We start from the raw sequence: 19,891 nt of genomic DNA on the forward strand, positions 1-19,891 counted from the left end.
TCACCCCCCCTTCTTCATCCCCAGCTCTGCTCACCTTCCCCCCCTTCTCCATCCCCAGCTCTGCTCACCTTCCCCCCCTTCTCCATCCCCCCAGCTCTGCTCACCTTCCCCCCCTCCTCCATCCTCCCAGCTCTGTTCACCTCCCCTCTTCTCCATCCCCCCAGCTCTGCTCACCTTCCCCCCCTTCTCCATCCTCCCAGCTCTGTTCACCTTCTCCCCCTTCTCCATCCTCCCAGCTCTGTTCACCTTCTCCCCCTTCTCCATCCTCCCAGCTCTGCTCACCTCCCCTCTTCTCCATCTCCCCAACTCTGCTCACGCCCATCTTCTCCAACCCCTCCGCCCTCCCAAGGGAGACTTCTGGAGATCTGTACAGTTCCATGCTGGGTAAAGGGGGCTGGAAGGGAGTTGAGTCTGTACTAAGGGGGGGGGGGGGAACCAAGGAAGGGTGGTCTGTACTAAGAGGGGGCCTGTATTGAGGACAGTCAATACTGAGGATATGGACTGGCAGGGGGGTCTGTACTGAGCAAGGGGGTCTATACTTAGTGGAGAGGGGTGTATGTACTGATGGAGGGTGGGGTGCATACTGAGCGAGGGGAGTCTGTACTGAAGGAGAGGGGTTTATACTTAGTGGAGGGGGGGTCTGTAATGAGGGAGAGGGGTCTGTACTTTGTGGAGAGGGGAGTATAAAAATGATTGGATGGGGGTGACACCATGTTTTACCACACCAGGTGACAACATCCTTAGCGACACCACTGTGTGTCATGTTGGAGAGGTTTTCCTTCACATCCTGTCCTGTATGAAGTGAAGTGAGAATAAACCCTTCCAAAGTGAGGGAAATGCCTTTTAGAACAGTTTCCCCAATAATAGATTTCCCCTTTGTTCCAGTTCCCGTGCAAACCTTGGCAATGTAATGCACATGTGTTAAGGCTTGTTTTTTCACACTGTAATGTGCGTCACATTATGGCAATGCACCTCATCCTCCCAAAAAACAGACATGCATTGTTTCTGGCTATGAGGCACAACACATGTTGGTTGGTACAGTTTATTGTTTTAGTGCCCTGGGGTATTATTTAAAACAAATAGCACCTCAACATGCTAAGAAACGTAATGAGCATTAACTACATTAATATAACGCGCATATTACCGCAGAGAACTGCGCTTCCTAACAGGAACACAAACAGCAAAAATTTCACAGAGGTTCTAACCCCTCACCACTCACTCAAAAAATTGTCTTTAGATACACTGTAAGGGGCGTATTTATAAAGAACTCAATGTGACTTTCAGTTAAAACATATGCACCAAGAAGGTTCACCTGTAGTGAATGTTGAACGACATTCACTGCTTTATACTTATGTCCCTGTTTAGGGATGGACCTGTTTCTTTATTCAACCTCACCAAGGATAATAGACAAAGGCCATTGAATTGGTGTTCTTGTATGTAGACTGGAAGGTCTGAGTCTATGTTGGGCTCCAATAATGCGATGCAAACTCCCTGTTCTTGGATATGTGTAAAGTTGTAAAGTATGTATGGGAATGCTGGACCACCTAGAAACTGGTGGCAAGCTAGAACTACGAGTGACACACTTTCATGCATTGTTTTCAAATTGTTGAGCTATTTCTGGACCTCTAGATGGCAATAAGGAGTGATCTAGGTAGTCAGAGACACCTGCATGATATAACATGTTACCCCACTGTTCCCTGCCTGGCTTTGGAAAGAATTTATGGGCCAAGATGAATTGTCTTAGCTAGTTACCATTGTATTGCCCTTAGAATGCCACCTACTGTGGAGTTCCGCTTCCTCTACACTTTATAGCAGAGTTTCTCACCAAGGTGCCACACCACCCATTTGGGTTCCCCCAGGGTGCTCCCAGCATGAGATCCAGAAATGGATGAGAGGACTCTGTGATGGGGGACACTAACCACGTGATGGGGGACTGACACTGACTATTTCATGGGGCCTCTATGTGATGGGGGGGCTCTGAAATATAGGGGTCTTTGATGTGATGGGAGAATTCTGACATGAAGGGGGGGCCTCTGACATGATGGCTCTTAGAATGCCACCAACTGTGGCTTTCCTCTTCCTCTATACTTTATAGCAGAGTTTCTCAACCAAAGTGCCACACCACAATTTGGGTTCCCCCGGGGTGCTCCCAGCATGAGATCCAGAAATGGATGAGAGGACTCTGTGATGGGGGACACTAGCCATGTGATGGGGGACTCTGACTATTTCATGGGGCCTCTGACTATGTGATGGGGGGGCTCTGAAATATAGGGGGCTTTGATGTGATGGGAGAACTCTGACAGGAAGGGGGGACCTCTGACATGATGGGGGACCTCTGACATGATGGGGGACCTCAGACATGATGGGGGCCTCTGACATAAAGGGGTAACCTCTGACGTGATGGAAGCCTTTGATGTGAAGGGGGACCTCTGACGTGAAGGGGGCCTCTAACTTGAAGGGGGAACCACTGAAATGTTGGGAACCCTTACGTGATGAGGGCATCTGATGTGAAGGGGGAACCTCTGACATGATTGAAGCCTTTCATGTGATGGGGGCCTCTGATGTGATGGGGGCATCTGATGTGAAGGGGGAACCTCTGACATGATTGAAGCCTTTCATGTGATGGGGGCCTCTAAAGCGATGGGGGCATCAGATGTGAAAGGGGAACCTCTGATGTGTTGGAAGCCTTTAACGTGAAGGGGGAACTTCTGACGTGATGGGGTCTTTGATGTGAAGGGGAAACCTCTGACGTGATGGGGACCTCTGACATGATAAGGGCATCTGATGTGATGGTGACCTCTGACGTGATGGGGACCTCTGACATGATAAGGGCATCTGATGTGATGGTGACCTCTGACGTGATAAGGGCATCTGATGTGATGAAGGCTTCTGATGTGAAGTGGGGCCTCTGACTTGATGGGGAACTTTGATGTGTTGGGGTCTTCTGATATGTAGTTAATTTCTTCACGATGGTTGTGTTCATCATCCAAGATTCAAGTTTCTCATTGATAAGCGACATGTATGTTATTTAGACTGGGGTGCTTTGAAATTTTGCATACTTTTACAGGGTGCCACAACTGAATAAAGGTTGAGATACTCTGCTCTATAGGCACAAATACAAACATTCACCCAATGCGAACCTACATTACTTATCTATAAGGTGATCCTTCAAGCACAATCCAGACACCATCTTATATATTCGAGGCCCTTTGTGTAGTAGAGGAAATGATGAAAGTTCTAGGTGTGGACTGTAGGCCAACGTCCCACAAATATTATGGAGCATGCTGGTGTGAATGTGACCTCTTTACGTATAACAGGATATCTCAGAAGGATGTCCACCTGCGGTTTTATGGGAATAATAGGCCATTTGTGACCAGCCATCATTTATTATGTGCACCAGTGATGGGTTAACCATTGCGGAGGAGTTGCTGCCTCTGTATTACAATGGTGGCTCCCTCCCTTTCCTGTTATTATTCCCATACAGCTCTGGCTGTGTCCTCCCTCTACTATTACAGTGACTTGCTTCCTTTCCTAGAGTCTGTCAGATCAGGGCAGAGATTGTACAGCTTGGGAAGGCATCCAGTTGGCTAATGTGAGCTGGGGAGAAGTCATAAGGGGTGATAATGGCCATATCTTTCAGGTAGGATGGACATTTACTCTAGATATAGGCTAGGTTTGTCTAATCTGTTCCCTGATTACGCTGCCTTACTGAAATGTCTGGATTGATTGTTTCCAGCAGAGCTATTGTGGGTTGTATTTATACAATATCGCTTTATTTTTTAAACTGTTGATCCCTGCAGTGTGTATCAAGTGAATATCTGGTGTAATATTGGGGAGCCCAGGTTCACCAACCAGCCCCATAGGTAAAAGCAAGGCAGTCTTTTATTTTAAACAGGACAAACAAAACAGCTTGCTTGCAGTATCAAATACATTAAAAAAAAGCCTACACTCCTGGTACAAATCGAACTTTTGGCTCACTGCCTGAAAAAGTGTCCCTTACCAGGGTTACATCTTTGCCTGCCTCAGGGTCCCAAAGGTCTGGTCTCCAGGCGCTTCACAGACTCTCATGCACAAGCAGTCCACCACTCTTTCTCATACTCTTCCTCACAGATACTCTACCTGATGGCTGCTTCTTGTTCCTTTTCTGGCCTTTTTATGCAGATGGGTTAACCCTTTCAGGACAAAAGTCCCTGTAATTAAAGTTTGGAGGCTTTTTCTCATCCAAATGTTCTCCAAATTCCAGGACTTACCAAACCTGAGAGAATTGTGAGTCCATTCTCTCCTCTCCAACTGGACTTCCCTGGACCCCTCACCCTGCATGGGTGAGAACCCTTGAAATTTCAAAATTTCATTCACATTGTCTCCCTTAAAGGAACCACAGCACAAATAATGGGAAATGTATCTTCTGTTCAGGACCCATCCTTGGCATCCTGTATACTAGGCAAATTAAAAAGACAAGCATATTCATTTAGCACAGTGGCTAAATAGTTAGCACTTCCATCTGGCAGCACTAGGGTCGTTGGTTTGAATCCCAGCCACGGCACCACCTGCCTGGAGTTTGCATGTTCTCCCTGTGCCTGCGTGGGTTTCCTCTGGGTGCTCTGGTTTCCTCCCAACCTTCAAAGACATGCTGGTAGGTGAATTGGCTCCTGTCTAAATTGTCCCTAGTATGTGTATGTATGAATGTGAGTTAGGGACCTCAGATTGTACACCCCTTGAGGGTTAGGGACTGATGTGAATGTACAATATATATATGTGTAAAGCGCTGTGTAATATTGACGACGATATATAAGTACCTGAAATAAATAAATAAAAATAAATCTGTACAAAACAAGCAGATTTTCCTATGTTCTTTAAAACTGTGTGAGTACAGAAGAAAACTACTTGTGGATCTGCCAAAAAACCAGTGTGATCCTAACTTAACCTATTTTGGCAGAACTTCTGCTTCACTGTAAATCCCAAGCAGGGTTGTCAGTCCACAGGACTCCACCAATCCCGTTTGTCCTTCTTTCATTCATTCATTTCTTTCCCAGAAAAACAATGCTGCTGTCAAACTTTTTGGTAAAATACAAAGATTGGGTTGTGCCGAGTAAAGAGATACCAAACATGTCAAGTCTTAAAGTTACATGTACCTGTGAAAATTGCAAAAAAACTATGATACCCAAAATTCTCCATAGGCAGTGCTTTAGAAATCTTTATGGGTTAACAATTTAGAGTTGCCTCTCAATTACTGTATGGCTCTTGAATTTGTGGTCTTACTCTAATGGTCACAACAGTACCTCACATGTGGCACAATTTACGTTTACATACATGTGCCCTATGCTGTGCAATTGCACTGGGGTGTGTAAGGGGATGAGGGGGTGCTTTTACATTTTATAAAATAATTTTTATAATTTTATATACTTTTTTTTACACTTATTAATTTCTTTCTTTTTTCCCCTCAATTGCTATCACAAGGGAGCTAACAAGTCCCTGTGTGATAGAATGAGCAAGTGTCAAGTTCTCTTTATGGAGGCATTAGGGGTCAGTTAGACCGCTAATGTCCTGCATGGCCTCCACCGCACGTAATCAAGCACAGATTGTGCTTGATTAGCTGCATTCTCTGCTACAGTAGCCTAGGAATGACATCTGTGAGCCTGGAAGTGATGTAATGCACGCTACTTCCGGGTTCATTAGTGGATCGGGGAACGAGTGTTCTCTGATTACCATCTGCTCTCACTGATACAACACTTTACCGTGGCCATGGGCTCCCCAGAGGAACCAAAGAGGGCACCATCAGTGGGGGGAGGGGCATCTCTAGAGCCTCCCGGACCACTTATACCTGAAAACTCTTTGCCGGCTGTAAAAATCAATACCAGGATTACGGATGCAGCAGTAGTGGTGAGCTTGCTTTACCCCCTAGAATACCAGGACATTTTTAAACGTACCTTGGTAGACAAGGGGTTAGGCTGTGGTTTCATTCTGTTCACAAACTGCCATGGCAGTACATCTAGGTTTGGTTGAGCAAGAGATACTTGAGCCAAGCGTCAGTGTTCCTACCAAAAGTCTAGGAAACGATGGATATTCATAATATTTTTTACTACAGATTGACAAGTCCATTTAACATCTGTTATTACTGCAATGTCATATGCTGTGAATCATGGCTGGATCTAGGGGGGTGTTGGAGTGAGCTATGGGCCCCCAGACTTTAGTTGCGCCCCCTCCAAAAGCCATCCTTAACTTGTCACTATACTGCCACTATACTATCCTAACCTGCCACAATACTGACCCAACCTGCCACTATGCTACCCTAACTTGCCATTATTCTGCCCTAAATTGACACAATACCACCCTAATCTGATACTTTACTGCCCTAGCCTGACACTATACTGATCTTGGTTATGCATTGTATGGGGAGGAGGAGCTCTGCCCTGCCAGCTGTGACCCCTGTCCTCTGCCCTGCTGACCTCCCATCCTCTGCACCCCTGACATTTTTTATGGCACCCCCATATTAGACTGGATATATCCAACCCTGCTGTCAATATAAATGTATACTGTAGGTGTTCTGGCCCTGTTTTACCATTGTATTTTTTTCAGTCCTTGAAAAACCTTACACAGGTGGTGGAAAAGGAGAACTCCATAATGGATCGCTTGACCAAGCTGGCCGCAGAGGTAGAAGCTTTAATGAAGAAAGTAGAATCCAACAGACAGAAGGCCAACGAGGCCAACCAAAAGGCCACCAAGGCTATGCTGGCCACAGACGGGCTTGACAAGGTACAAAACTGGTGTTCAAAAACCAGATAATGTCCAGTTCATCCAAAACATAAAATGACCATGCATGAAGACATTTTACACCTTAAATATGAGTTGTTGCTTTGGTTTTATCCCAATTAGCATAGTATCTGACCTATTAAAGAGTCTCATTCATCCTCTACCTTTCCTTGGAAGTCTTATTTTCTTTTATGGACAACACAGACTGTCCTATCCTGAAACCTGAAAAAATGGCCCATTGGGGTTGTTTGAGAATGGTCTTATTGAGCTCAAAATAATAATCTTTGTGGGCATATTTATTGAAAGTTAATAATTTGGACTCACAGAGTATGGCAGTTTGGGTAACTCACAGAATTTCCATAAGAAACTCATTCTCGTGTCCTGTGTTCTAACTTCCAGGAGATGGAAGAGGTCCAGAACAACTACAGAGACCTGAAGGACAAGGTTGGAGGAGTGGACACCTCCTCAGGGTCAGCCATGCAGAAAGTACAGCAGATAAAAGACGAGGCTCAGGACTTGCTAAAGAAAGCGACGGATGCCAAGGAGAAGCTAGATAGTAAGTGATGTGGACCTGTTTCTTTATATCTCATGATATACTTGATTTGCTCTCCAGATTTATGCCCTCCTTATCTCTACTACCTATCCTGATATCATTTTCCAGGTTATTTGATGTATTTAGTTTATACAGAACCAGCCTATTCTGCATCAGTTTTCAGAGCCCATCAGTCTACTCCAAACTGGATTACACTCTGATGTCCCCGCCACAACCATGCAGATGCTTAAAGCGGTTCTAAAGACTCAAGGTTTTTCACCTTCATGCATTCTATCAGGGCACTGATGATAAGTGTAGATGTCCCCCTGAGAAATACCACTTACTGGTTCTTAACCAGCATTTCCTATTTACACTGTGATCAGCTGTGTCAGGGATCCGGGTATGACCAGAGATGTGTGGACTGCCACAGGGAAACAGCAGGCTTCTGGAACACAGGCGTAGTCAGGCTGGAGAGGTGGAATGGTCAGGCAGGCCGTAAGGTACTGTCAGGCATCGCCTTGCGGGATCTCTAGTGACCCACAGAACAGGATTCCCCAGGGCGCGGAGTCTAAGCCCCAGTCTGCCTTTTCACCAGAGCCCCTGATGGTGGGGATGGACTTGGCGCACGCAGGACTGAGACCAGGTCGCGGCCCCTGAGTGCACCCAACTGTGGTAGAGGGGTCCGCTGAGGTTATGTACCAGGGGAAAACCTGATGTGAAGGGGCTGGCAGGTTCGGACAGTAGTGACTGGATCCGTGCGGGATGGATGGATGACAGTATGGAGTGTAGCGTAGTAAGACAAGCTCGGTAACGGTGGAGGCAGATCAGTACAAAGCAGCAGGCAAAGAGTAAACGGGTCACGAGCCAAGGTACAGCAACAGGAGGTCAAACAGCATAGGAGTAGGCAGAAGAATAGTCAGGGATGAGCCAGGAGTCAGAGCAGGAGAAGTCAACAGAGGTCAGGATCAGGCAGGGTCGACAACAAATCAGATAGGCAGAGGAACAGGCACACAGGATACAAGGTACAGGGGCTCATGGGAAACAACACCAAGGCCCTGCCTGCAGGTCTGGCCATTCCTTAAATACACCTCCTGCAATCAGCCTCAGGTGATGGCTGCCTGCAAGAGTGAGCTTCTGATTACTGAGAGCACCCGCTGGCCAGCCCTGGTACTGCAGCCCACATGGCAGGTGAGTCCCACCACCAGTGCTGAGTCCATTCCTGACAAGCTGTGATTGGACATCCTCCCAGAACCACATCCCCCGCGCCCCCCCCCCGGGGACACACACTGTGCGTGATCTGTCCTTCAAACACAGCTGATCACATATCCAGGTAAAGGGCCAATCAAAGACACCTTTTACCATGTGATCAGCTGTGTCTGAAGGACAGATCACGCACAATGTGCGCCCCGGGGGGGGATGGGGTGGTGCGAGGGGGGTGTGGTTCTGGGAGGACGTCTATGTACGCCCTCCCAAAACTAGCCAACCATGCTGTTGCCGTCTTTTGGCAGCTCAGGAACTCGCTACAGTAGCAGCGACTTCAAAGTAGTTCATGCACCGCTTTGATCCGACTTTCATGTGACTTTCATGTGACTTTCATGTGACTTTCATGTGACTTTCATGTGACTTTCATGTGACTTTCATGTGACTTGAGAGCCATAAACTTCAATGTTAACTCTCAAAAGTTGCATGAAAGTTGTACCTGAGTGTTTTACATGCAACAGTGGGTCAGCTTTGCAGAGGGACAACAAGTCACATAAAAGCGCACCCATCCAAAGTTGTATCAAAGTTGCAATCCAAAGTTGCGTGACTTTGGAGTTGTACAAGTGTGAATGGAGCCTTAGAGGCGGCGGGGGGACAGATGCAGCTTTGGATCAAGGCTGCATCCTCCTAGGTGAGTATGTACAGTATGTTTCAAAATCCATACTTCTCTTTGTGCAGAGCCTCTGCTGAATTTAATCCTCAACCTGTGCACATGGAGAATACGCCACTAACCTTAGCTTTGGGCTAGATAAAATCTTGTAGTGGGCCATAGTTTTGAGACCCCTTCTATGAGGGTTCTTCTGGGGACTCTGCACATACTGAACTAGGAAATGGCCCCTTGGGTTTTATTTTGATGGATGATCTGTTGCATTGTCTCTTTGTTATCCAGAGCTTGGACAGAAGTTCAAAGACAATGAAGAGGACATGAACAGGAAAATGGAGGAACTTCAAGACCTGGAGAATAGAACGATGGTTTTACTGAATATAATCAGAGAAAAGTCCAATGTCTATGCAACCTGTTAGCATGGCAAACATCTCTCCTATGCCACAAATCCCCATTCATCCCAATTCTTAATTTTACTGTACCCCCCACCATCCCCCATCCTGTGGGTGGCCTGTCTCCTTTACATGCAGGGACTGTTTGATGGAATGACCTTATTATCATTAATACTGCCAGTAGTTTAGCATCTGTACCGCCATTTTGATTGATCATGTACATCACTGCCTCATAGGGACCTCCTTTACATTGGTGTCTACCAGAAAATGGCTTATATACATTGCGGGTGTGACAGGTGCACGTTTCACCTCCCTATCTTTTAAAAGGAAAAACTCTAACCAGGTCTAAAGCAAGAAAAACACAAAAAAATCTGAATGTACAATCACCAACAGCTAGACACGCAAGGGCATGCCTGAATGGACATACTGAAAGTTGATTTAATTATTTAAATCTGAACTTCCGATATGTGCTAATTAAACTTTATTTCCAAAATATTGCTACAATTAATGCATTTAGACACCTCAAATACAGTGGAGAGGCTTTAGGGCATCAGATTCCTATTAGGATGACTGGTCACCACTGCTCTCTCATGTTACCATTCCCTTGTGGTTGAAGAGAGGCGATGACTTATAATGTACGGCTGGTTGTAGAAACCTGTAATGACTCATTGATAGGCCAGTTCTTGCTCCAGGGGGCCCACTGTAGAACATGAGAATAAGAGGTTGGGGAATCTCTTCCTTGTAGGTGGGGGACTCATCAACATATTGTGACCTTTGTGGCTTGCCAAGTTGTGAATGGCCATGTGACCTAAAATAGGAGCAACCCCAGAGTCAATGAGTGGTTGACTTGAATCTCCTGTATCTGTAGAGAGACTTGATGTGCCCAAAGCTTCCATGTCAACTCTATCTCCCTTTCTTACACTCAAGGACAGCAGTGGGATCCACCACTCTCTGCTTGACCCCCTGAGGGCTACAGGAAAGGACACCAGTACACCTTCCCTCACAGTTCAAAAGACCATGCGGTATATAGACCCTTCGTGCCATACATTGCATCATACTCATCCCAGCACACCCATTAATGGGATGTGCAGTCAGGGAACTTGCTTTTCTGTCTTTACTGATTGGTAAAAAGGCATTATGGCATCTAAATAATGGTAGAACAATTAAACTTCAACATCTCCTCCATAGGGTCAAAGTACTTGGCCACCAGTGATCTAAGTCCGTATCCTTAGCCATGGGTTTCAAAGTACATGGTCATCAGTGATCTAAGTCTATATCCTCAGCTGTAGGTTTCAAAGTATATGGCCACCAGTGATCTAAGTCCATATCCCTAGCTGTAGGTTTCAAAGTACATGGCCACCAGTGATCTATGCCTGTATCTTTAGCCATAAGGTTCAAAGTACATGGCTACCACTGATCTAAGTTTGTGTCTTTAGCCGTAGGCTCAAAGTATATGGCCAGAAGTGATCTAAGTCCGTATCCTTAGCCATAGGGTTCGAATTACATGACTGCCAGGGATCTAAGTCTGTATCCTTAGTTGTAGGGTTCAAAGTACATGGACACCATTATTATTATTATTATTATAGAGGATTTATATAGAGCCAACAGTTTGCGCAGGGCTTTACAAAATATTGGTAGACATTACAGTTACAATACAATTTGGTACAAGAGGAAACAGAGGGCCCTGCTCGTTAGAGCTTACAATCTAGGAGACCATTGATCTAAGTCTGCATCCTTTGCCAAAAGGTTTGATGTTCAAGGCCACCACTGATCTAAGTCTATATCTTTAGCCATAGTGTCAAAGTACATGGCCACCAGTGATCTAAGTCCATATCCTTAGCTGAAGGTTTCATAGTACATGGACACCAGTGATTTATGTCTGTATCTTTAGCCATATGGTTCAAAGTACATGGCCACCAGTGATCTAAATTGATATCCGTGGCTGTAGGTTTCAAAATACATGGCCACCAGTGATTAAAGTCTGTATCCTTAGCCATAGGTTTCAAAGTACATGGCCACCACTGATCTAAGACATAGGTAGACCCCACAAAACTATTCTCTTGAATGACTGGATAAGGTCCAGAGCTGGGCCCACTTGGGTGGGGAGGACATGTGGCTCAAATACCACCACCTGCTGGAGCTCTCCATGGTTCTGGTAATTCAATACCCCGCTACACTAGCAGCTCCATCCCCAATGTAAAAACCCTACAAGAGGAAAAGGAAGACCGGCCCAAATTGGCTGGAGACAGGGTGTAATCCCACTCTAAAGTGCTACCCTACTTCTACCCCCCCCCCCCTTACAAACCTCCCCCACATTGCTAAAACGTTGAAAGAGAAGTGATGGCATTAAGGAGGATGAATTTCACTGGGTAAAGGTGTAAGAAATGTAAAATATTTGTGTTTTTACTGTTCAAGGGGAAAGGAATATTTGAGAGATAAAAAGGAGTTCAACCATAACGAGTCCTCCACACTGCATCAGATTGTATCGAGATTGTATAATCAGATTGTAATTTATGTATCCAACTAATCAGGTCTGACCAACTTGTAAGAAGGAAGCCATTTCTCTGCTTAGTCCAGCCATACATAGGTTGAATACCGAACAATTTTTCTGTCAAAAATCGTAATTTTGAATTATCATTCGAATTTCGACCATTAGTGGGGCCACAGCAAGGGCCGTTTTTCGAATCGAATTGAATTAATTGGGCATGTTGGAAATTTTTTTTAAAAAACTAACAAATTTGTGACCTGGAAAGAAAAGAAGATTCCCGGGAACAAAATTTCTTTTCAGCAATAACATGAGGTGAAATTGAAGACTTGGTTGGTTGAATTTTGAAATTAATGGTGGCACCATTGGATTACAAAACACACAAAATTTTCGATTTTTAATTGACAAATCGTTTGGCATTCAACCCATGTTTGGCCTGCATATGTCACTCTTTGCCTTTGAATGACCCTTAGTCCTAATAGCAACCAAAATGTTCTATTTGGTTTTAGATGGTGCGGGAGAGGGTTAAGCTGGCCAAAGATGGTTAGAATTTCAAATGAAAATTCTGAAGAAAAGCCTCCTTAGAACATTTGTTCGAAAGATTTTGTTTGCTTTTAACATTTGATTTTGAAATGAATGGACTTTACCGAACAAAACTGCTTCCATTTTTAGATATTTTCCATCCTTCTTCAAATTTTCCCATCACTGCGGTCAAAAACAAACGGCGATCTGACCCCACTAATGATTAGAAAAATTAGATCAAGTTTCTTTTCTAAGAATTTTCGCTCAAAATTTTCCCCAACTATGGGCAACTTTAGAGCAGCTGACAACGTTTCATTGCCATTCCCCTTGCTGCCTTTTTTAGGACAAGAAGGGGCGGAGAGAATGAGAGGGCCACAGATACAATAGAAGACCAGAAAATCTTTGCAGGAGGCCACAAAAAAAAAAAGACCAACACGTTTCGGGGGCTTAACACTGCCCTTTATCAGGGCTTATAGGCTGATAGTAAATAGGGAGAATACTGGACAACAGATTGTATGGTAAATCTCTCCAATGGGGACACAAACAGAAACATATTTAGAGAGAGGAAGGGTTGGAAGCAGGGGCAGACTGACCATTCGAGCACTCGGGCACTGCCTGAGGGCCCGGGGTCAGTAGAGGGCCCCATGACGTGCCCCTGGTACCTTTTTTATAGGCTTTTTTTGGGTGTGCTTTGAGTGTGGGCAAGGACACAGGGGCCCCATGAGTTGTCAGTCCACCCCTGGTTGGAAGGTTGGTCACCGAGACAGGAGGTGAAGGAAACTTTCCCCAATGGGGCCACAAACAGACATAAAAAAGGGTTAACTCTTCCCCCACCCTATTCAAATACTAAAAAGAAAATGACTTTAGTTGGGCTATAAATATGAACCCCTGCTAACAACAGTGATATACAAATGAGTAGGATATTGAAAGATTCAAATAAAATCAGCTGTTGCTTCAATATTCACTATCAGTCCAGAGATCGCACCCGCAGTACTTTTTTTTCTAGTCTTATGACCAGCATCATTCAACCCACCTCCTCTGAGCACAGGTCTTCCTGGATCTACCTTCAGCCAGGCTGGATAGTGAAAAGAGAAGTAGCACAGTTATAAGCTCATCTTTCTGTCACTCTGCTCTCTCCCCCTATCAGTATGCTTCTTGTCAGCACATGATCTGATTGGCTCCTTGTGCTGCTTCTTCATCTTGCCCCCCGGCCCTGCTTTATAGAGGCTGATGCCAGATCAAATTCAACAGGAGATGAGCTAATCAAACAAAAAGTGCCGCTCGAGGCAATCAGACAAATTATTTCAAACGCTGCTGGGTGCTGACTTCAACCAATAAAATAAAAAAAGAAGAAGCACAGACCGCGAAGATGCCTTGTTCCAAAAGTGTCAAAATAGGCTTCAGTTTCACCTCCTGAGCCATGCCGTCTCTAACACATTTCACCCGCTCATGGGCTTATTTGTAAAGCACTGCTATGATTAAACCAATGGGGGGGGGGTGAAATGCGTTAGACAGGTGTTTGCTGGGAAAACCGAAGCCTATTGGACACTTTTGGAACCAGGTGGCTTCCTGGTCTACGCTTCTACTTTTTTTTCTTTTATAGGAGATGAGCTAACTTCCATTTTACGCTCATTCATTCCACAACAATCAATATGCAGACAACGCGTTTCGGATAAAAATATTGCCCCTGACACCGGCACACAGGACTCACTGGCTGTATTGCCGCTTATCCCCTGCCACAGGTTTGATTGTTCAGAAGTTTTGTGTTGAGCCCGTTAAACACGTCAACACGTTGCCTAAGCCCCGATGAAGGGGGATTGGTTTGCCCCCGAAATGTGTTGGCTGCCTGCTGCTTTTTCTGGAAGTAGTAAAAGTGTTTCAGCCCTCTCATTGGTGCTATTACATGTGGATGTCTCAGTCTGGGTGACCCCCTACTTCGAAGGGCAGAGAACTTGCTGCTGAACCCAAGTCATCAAGCTCAAAGAAAGACTTTTTTTTTGACTGGCCAAAGATATGTGCCAGCATTTTCTTCCATCTTTTCCTGGTCACAGGATGGGGGAGGGGCAAGAGAAGCATGAATTTGGACAGCTGTGCACCAGCCTGTGTGTTGCCATAATGTGGTGCAACAGGAAGAGGGAGCAGAGTGACAGAGAGGTGAGCTCATCATTCTTCCGCTTCTCATTCATTGTCCAGATACACGCTGGGGGAGGGTCAAGACCTGTAAAAGGTTACTGAACTGCAGCAGATGAAAATCAGGTCTCCTGCCCTGCCAGAAAGGCCTGTGCTGTGTGACAGAGCTGTGTAAATCTCACAAATGGATAGAGGGAGATACAGTATAAACCCTGTCTGATGTGGGAGTGCAATAAAAAATCAGTGTACAGCAGGGCAGTGTACAGGGTCAGCAGGGCAGTGTACAGGGTCAGCAGGGCAGTGTACAGGGTCAGCAGGGCAGTGTACAGTGTCAGCACGGCTGTGCGCAGGGGTCAGCAGGACAAAGCACAGGGATCAGCACAGCTGAGGATAGGGGTCAGCAAGGCAGAGGACAGGGACCACATCTGGCTGGGCAGAGGACAGGAGTCACTGCTGGCTGGGCAGAGGACAGGGGTCACTTTTGGCAGGGCAGAGGACAGGGGTCACCATTGGCAGGGTAGAGGACAGGAGTCACTGCTGGCAGAGCAGAGGACAGGGATCACTTCTGGCAGGGCAAAGACAGGAGTCACTTTTGGTGGGGCAGAGGACAGGAGTCATTTTTGGCAGGGCAGAGTATAGGGGTCACCTTTGGCAGGGCAGAGGACAGGGATCACTTTTGGCAGGGCAGAGGATAGGAGTCACTGCTGTCAGAGCAGAGGACAGGGGTCACTGCTGGCAGGGCAAAGACAGGAGTCACTGCTGGCAGGGCAGAGGACAGGGATCACTTCTGGCAGGGCAAAGACAGGAGTCACTGCTGGCAGGGCAGAGGACAGGAGTCACTGCTGGCAGGGCAGAGGACAGGGGTCACTTTTGGCAGGGCAGAGGACAGGGGTCATTTTTGGCAGGGCAGAGTATAGGGGTCACCTTTGGCAGGGCAGAGGACAAGGATCACTTTTGGCAGAGCAGAGGACAGGAGTCACTGCTGGCAGAGCAGAGGACAGGAGTCACTGCTGGCAGGGCAGAGGACAGGGGTCACTACTGGCAGGGTGGAGGACAGGGGTCACTGCTGGCAGGGCAGAGGACAGGGGGTCACTACTGGCAGGGTGGAGGACAGGGGTCACTGCTGGCAGGGTGGAGGACAGGGGGTCACTTTCGACAGAGCACTCAGCATAGCTCCTCCCCACCTAAATAGATTTGGCTTTGGTGGGCACAACTAAAATCTGGGGGGAGCATAGCCCACCCCAGCACCCCCCCATGTCAGCAACCAGTAAATTGTGGCCAGGAGACTGGTAGATCGCGGTCTGAGCTTGCTGACCCGCCATCCTAGAGCATCAAACAGAGTGCAGTGCAGAGGGACTACTTGTCAGCCTTTTTACACAATGCAGAGGATTAACCCCTTAGGTTCCTCAGTGAGTATCACAAGCGTGCTTTACTGCATCTACAGACTGATTTTGCTGTTGTGGGTTTAAAGTATAACTAAAAGCATTCAATAGAATAGATAGGGATTAGAACCCCTGTCTTGTTTTTATTGCTGTCTTTGTTCCCTTTAGGGAGATTCAACCTCTCGTGTATACCGTTATCACCAAAAGTGAAAGAGAAAAAAGAATTTTGGGTTGTCACCAATACAGGAATAGAGGAGAAATCTTCCAATGGGGACACTAGTTCTGGGATTCCCTCACTTTGGAGGAATTACATCACCGATCTTGTCTCCAAATATCACCCAAACCGTACTCTCCGCTCCTTGCAAGACCTCCTACTCTCCAGCTCCCTTGTCTCCTCCTCCCATGCTCGTCTCCAGGACTTCTCCAGAGCTTCCCTCATCCTCTGGAACTCTCTACCCCAATTAATCAGACTATCGCCTACTCTGCTCACTTTTAGGCGATCTCTGAAAACCTCTCTCTTCAGGGAAGCCTATCCTGCCCTCAGCTAATAACGGAATCTTCTACTTTTCCAACCAGTCCATCCCCCACAGTTACTACCTTTTGTACCACTAGCCCCTCCCTCCTAGATTGTAAGCTCCAAGGATCAGGCCCTCCTAACCCTCTTGTATTGAACTGTATTGTTGCTGTATTGTTTCCCGTTATATTGTAAAGCGCTGAGCAAACTGTTGGCACCATAAATCCTGTATAATAATAATAATAATAATAATTTCCTCTCACTTCCTGTTTTGGCAATGGGAAAGGAAGTGAAAGGAAATCTCCCCAATGGGGCACAGATGGCAAAAAAACTGATAGGGGTTATAACCCTTCCTTATTTTACCCACAATTTTTTTTAAAAACTTTTTGCCTTTTTTCTACTTCAAGTCATTTCTGCTTTATCGAAAATGCACACTTTCGTCTAAAATTGGACTATAGCTCTGAGCACATTGGCCAACTCATCCTCCTCATTCGCCCCATATCTGCCCCATGTATTGTGTTTTTATTTGGTTATACTCTGTGTACAGAAAACCTGATAACCTACTTTAGACGATTTCATCCATGACCATGTGTATCTCCGTGACCCTGGATGGTCACCAGCTACTACAAGACATTGTGAAAGAAAAAAAAAAAAGTAACATAATAACAACTGGAATTCAGTGTGTTCTAGGCGAGTCTGAGATATGTTTGTATTTGCAGAATGTTATAAAAAATTTGTACTTCAAGCAAATAAATATATGAAAAAGAAAACCCACCAGGTAGTTGACTTAGCGTTTTACTCTAACAATATTAAGGATCTATTTATGGAAAAGCCACCAGGAATAATCCCCGTAATTTTCCGAATACTTTTATTTCCATCAACTCCATCTAGTGGCCATAATGCAGCATTTTCCTGAAATGCCTCAATTGGGAAAATACCACATTATAGCCGCTAGATGGAGCTGGCGATCACAGGGAATAAATGCATTAGGCAAATTACGGGGATTATTTGTGGTGGCTGTGCAAATGTCTCAAGCATTTTTTTTATAAATACTTTTTACAAAAAAGTCATGTTTTTGTTCATTCATGACATCTGCCTTTATACTATAGTAGACCAAAACTCAGTCCTTAAAATCTCATATAACCTTTAAATGTTTATGTAATATCAAATGTAATTTTTATTATCTGAAGTTTTTATTAAAATAATACCTGGAGATCCCACCGTTTTCAGGCATTTCCTCTTGTAGGGGGAAGCGGTACAGAGTCATCTATAGAGTGTCCCCCATCCACAGTTCCATGCAAGCCCCAAGGCAACAGGGGGGGTTGTAGAAGAAAATAATTATGTGATACTGCTGTATGCGGCTGCATATATATATATATATATATATATATATATATATTATAAATAAATATATATATATATACTGTATATATATATATATATGTATATATATATATTATATATATATATATATACACATATATGAAACTGTGCAAATGTTTTAGGCAGGTGTGCAGTTTTTCACATCTGCCTAAAACTTTTGCACAAACAGTAATTTTTTAATATATATATATATATATATCAGGGACGTCCCTAGGGTTGGTGTCACCCCGGTATGGTAACACTTGGTGACACCCCCTCCGACGATCCCCGCAGAATGGATCGGTTCTGCAGATTGAGCATAATGGATCAGATCTGATGCCGTAGTGTAAAGCACGCCACCACTGGACTCTAGAGCAGGGGAGAGGTGTTCTCTTGAGTGACCAATCACACTTCTCTGTCTGTCAATCCGATGGACATTTCTGGGTTTGGCGGCTGCCAGGAGAATGGTACTTGCCTGACTGCATTGTGCCAAGTGTAAAGTTTGGTGGAGGGGGGATTATGGTGTGGGGTTTTTTTTTCAGGGTTTGGGCTTGGCCCCCTAGTTCCAGTGAAGGGAACTCTTAAGGCATCAGCATATCAAGACATTTTGGACAAATTCGTGCTCCCAACTTTGTGGGAAGACTTTGGTGATGGCCCCTTCCTGTTCCAACATGACTGCGCACCAGTGCACAAAGCAAGGTCCATAAAGACATGGAGGAGCCAGTTTGGGGTGGAGGAACTTGACTGGCCTGCACAGAGTCCTGACCTCAACCCCATAGAACACCTTTGGGATAAATTAGAGCGGAGACTGCGAGCCAGGCCTCCTCCCCCGACATCAGTGCCTGACCTCACCAATGTGCTTCTGGAAGAATGGTCCAACCTTCCCATAGACACCCTCCTAAACCTTGTGGACGGCCTTCCCAGAAGAGTTGAAGCTGTTATAGCTGCAAAGGGCGGGGCCAACTCAATATTGAACCCTACGGACTAAGACTGGGGGGCTATTAAAGTTCATGTGTGTGGAAAGGGCGGGGCCAGCTCAATATTGAACCCTACGGACTAAGACTGGGGGGCTATTAAAGTTCATGTGTGTGGAAAGGCCGGCCGACCAATACTTTTGGCAATATAGTGTATATATATATATATATACACACAGAGCAATTTTCAGAGACAGTAGTGTTGGTGGAAGGAGTCTATCCTCGAAATGTTTAGACTCCTGGACGGGAAATGAAATAAATACGTTGATATTAAAGGTCCCACCATTGGCCCCCGAGGGTAGAATAACAATAGCGCTTCTTTCATGCTCTCCCGTCATGCGTTCACGGCTCTGTTTTGGTTTGGGGCTCATTCTTCGAGATTAAACGGGCGAAGTAAAGACATTTCATGACTGGTTGGTGATGTAAAACTTGTGTGAAAGATTCATCAACAGACGGGATTGTGTGTCGATGAGGCATGGTGGAAACAACACTTCGATGTTGACTTTTGGAACTTAAAAGACTGGCTGTGTGGTGCCTCTTTCATCACTTATACAAATGAAACATAAATATTAATTGGGTCACCGAACCAACCTGTCACACCCCCAGAGACAGGGAGCATGAAGAATGAATCCACAAAAAATAATTGAATAAACCCACGATAATAATTTATATTAATTTAGGGATTTTATAAGAGACTTAGAACATTCTAACACTTTTCGTAGTTACATAAGGGTGTATTTATAAAATTGTGGAGCTATTCATCCTGGAAAACAGCATGAATTGAATGTTTTTAAACTATTTTCTCTCCAGGTTGAATGCTATTCATTTATAAAGAGTAAAGTGAATCAGGAAAATACCAACTTATGGCCACTAGATGGCGCTGACCATTATGTAAATAAATACTTCTTTACTTTGCTTACCAGCGCCATCTAGTGGCCATATTGCAGTATTTTCCTGATTCACGCTATTCTGTATAAATGGATA

General features: G+C 45.2%; 1 protein-coding gene across 2 annotated transcripts in view; it reads left to right on the forward strand.

Annotated features, from left to right (window-relative positions):
* LOC149451429 (laminin subunit beta-1-like) overlaps positions 1 to 17,345 on the forward strand; it is a 176,945-nt gene extending 159,600 nt beyond the window's left edge. For both annotated transcript variants that reach the window (XM_089690710.1, XM_089690709.1), the window contains exons 33-35: positions 6,577 to 6,753; positions 7,150 to 7,306; positions 9,432 to 17,345. In XM_089690710.1, coding sequence (XP_089546836.1) covers positions 6,577 to 6,753; positions 7,150 to 7,306; positions 9,432 to 9,565 — 468 coding nt within the window. In that variant the 3' untranslated portion in view covers positions 9,566 to 17,345. The remainder of the gene's footprint in view (positions 1 to 6,576; positions 6,754 to 7,149; positions 7,307 to 9,431) is intronic.
* Positions 17,346 to 19,891: the final 2,546 nt, after the last annotated feature.

The sequence above is a fragment of the Staurois parvus genome, unplaced genomic scaffold (assembly GCF_062004578.1).
Source record: "Staurois parvus isolate SC_StPar_1 unplaced genomic scaffold, SC_StPar_1.0 ptg000540l, whole genome shotgun sequence".
In the NCBI taxonomy this organism is placed as follows: domain Eukaryota; kingdom Metazoa; phylum Chordata; class Amphibia; order Anura; family Ranidae; genus Staurois; species Staurois parvus.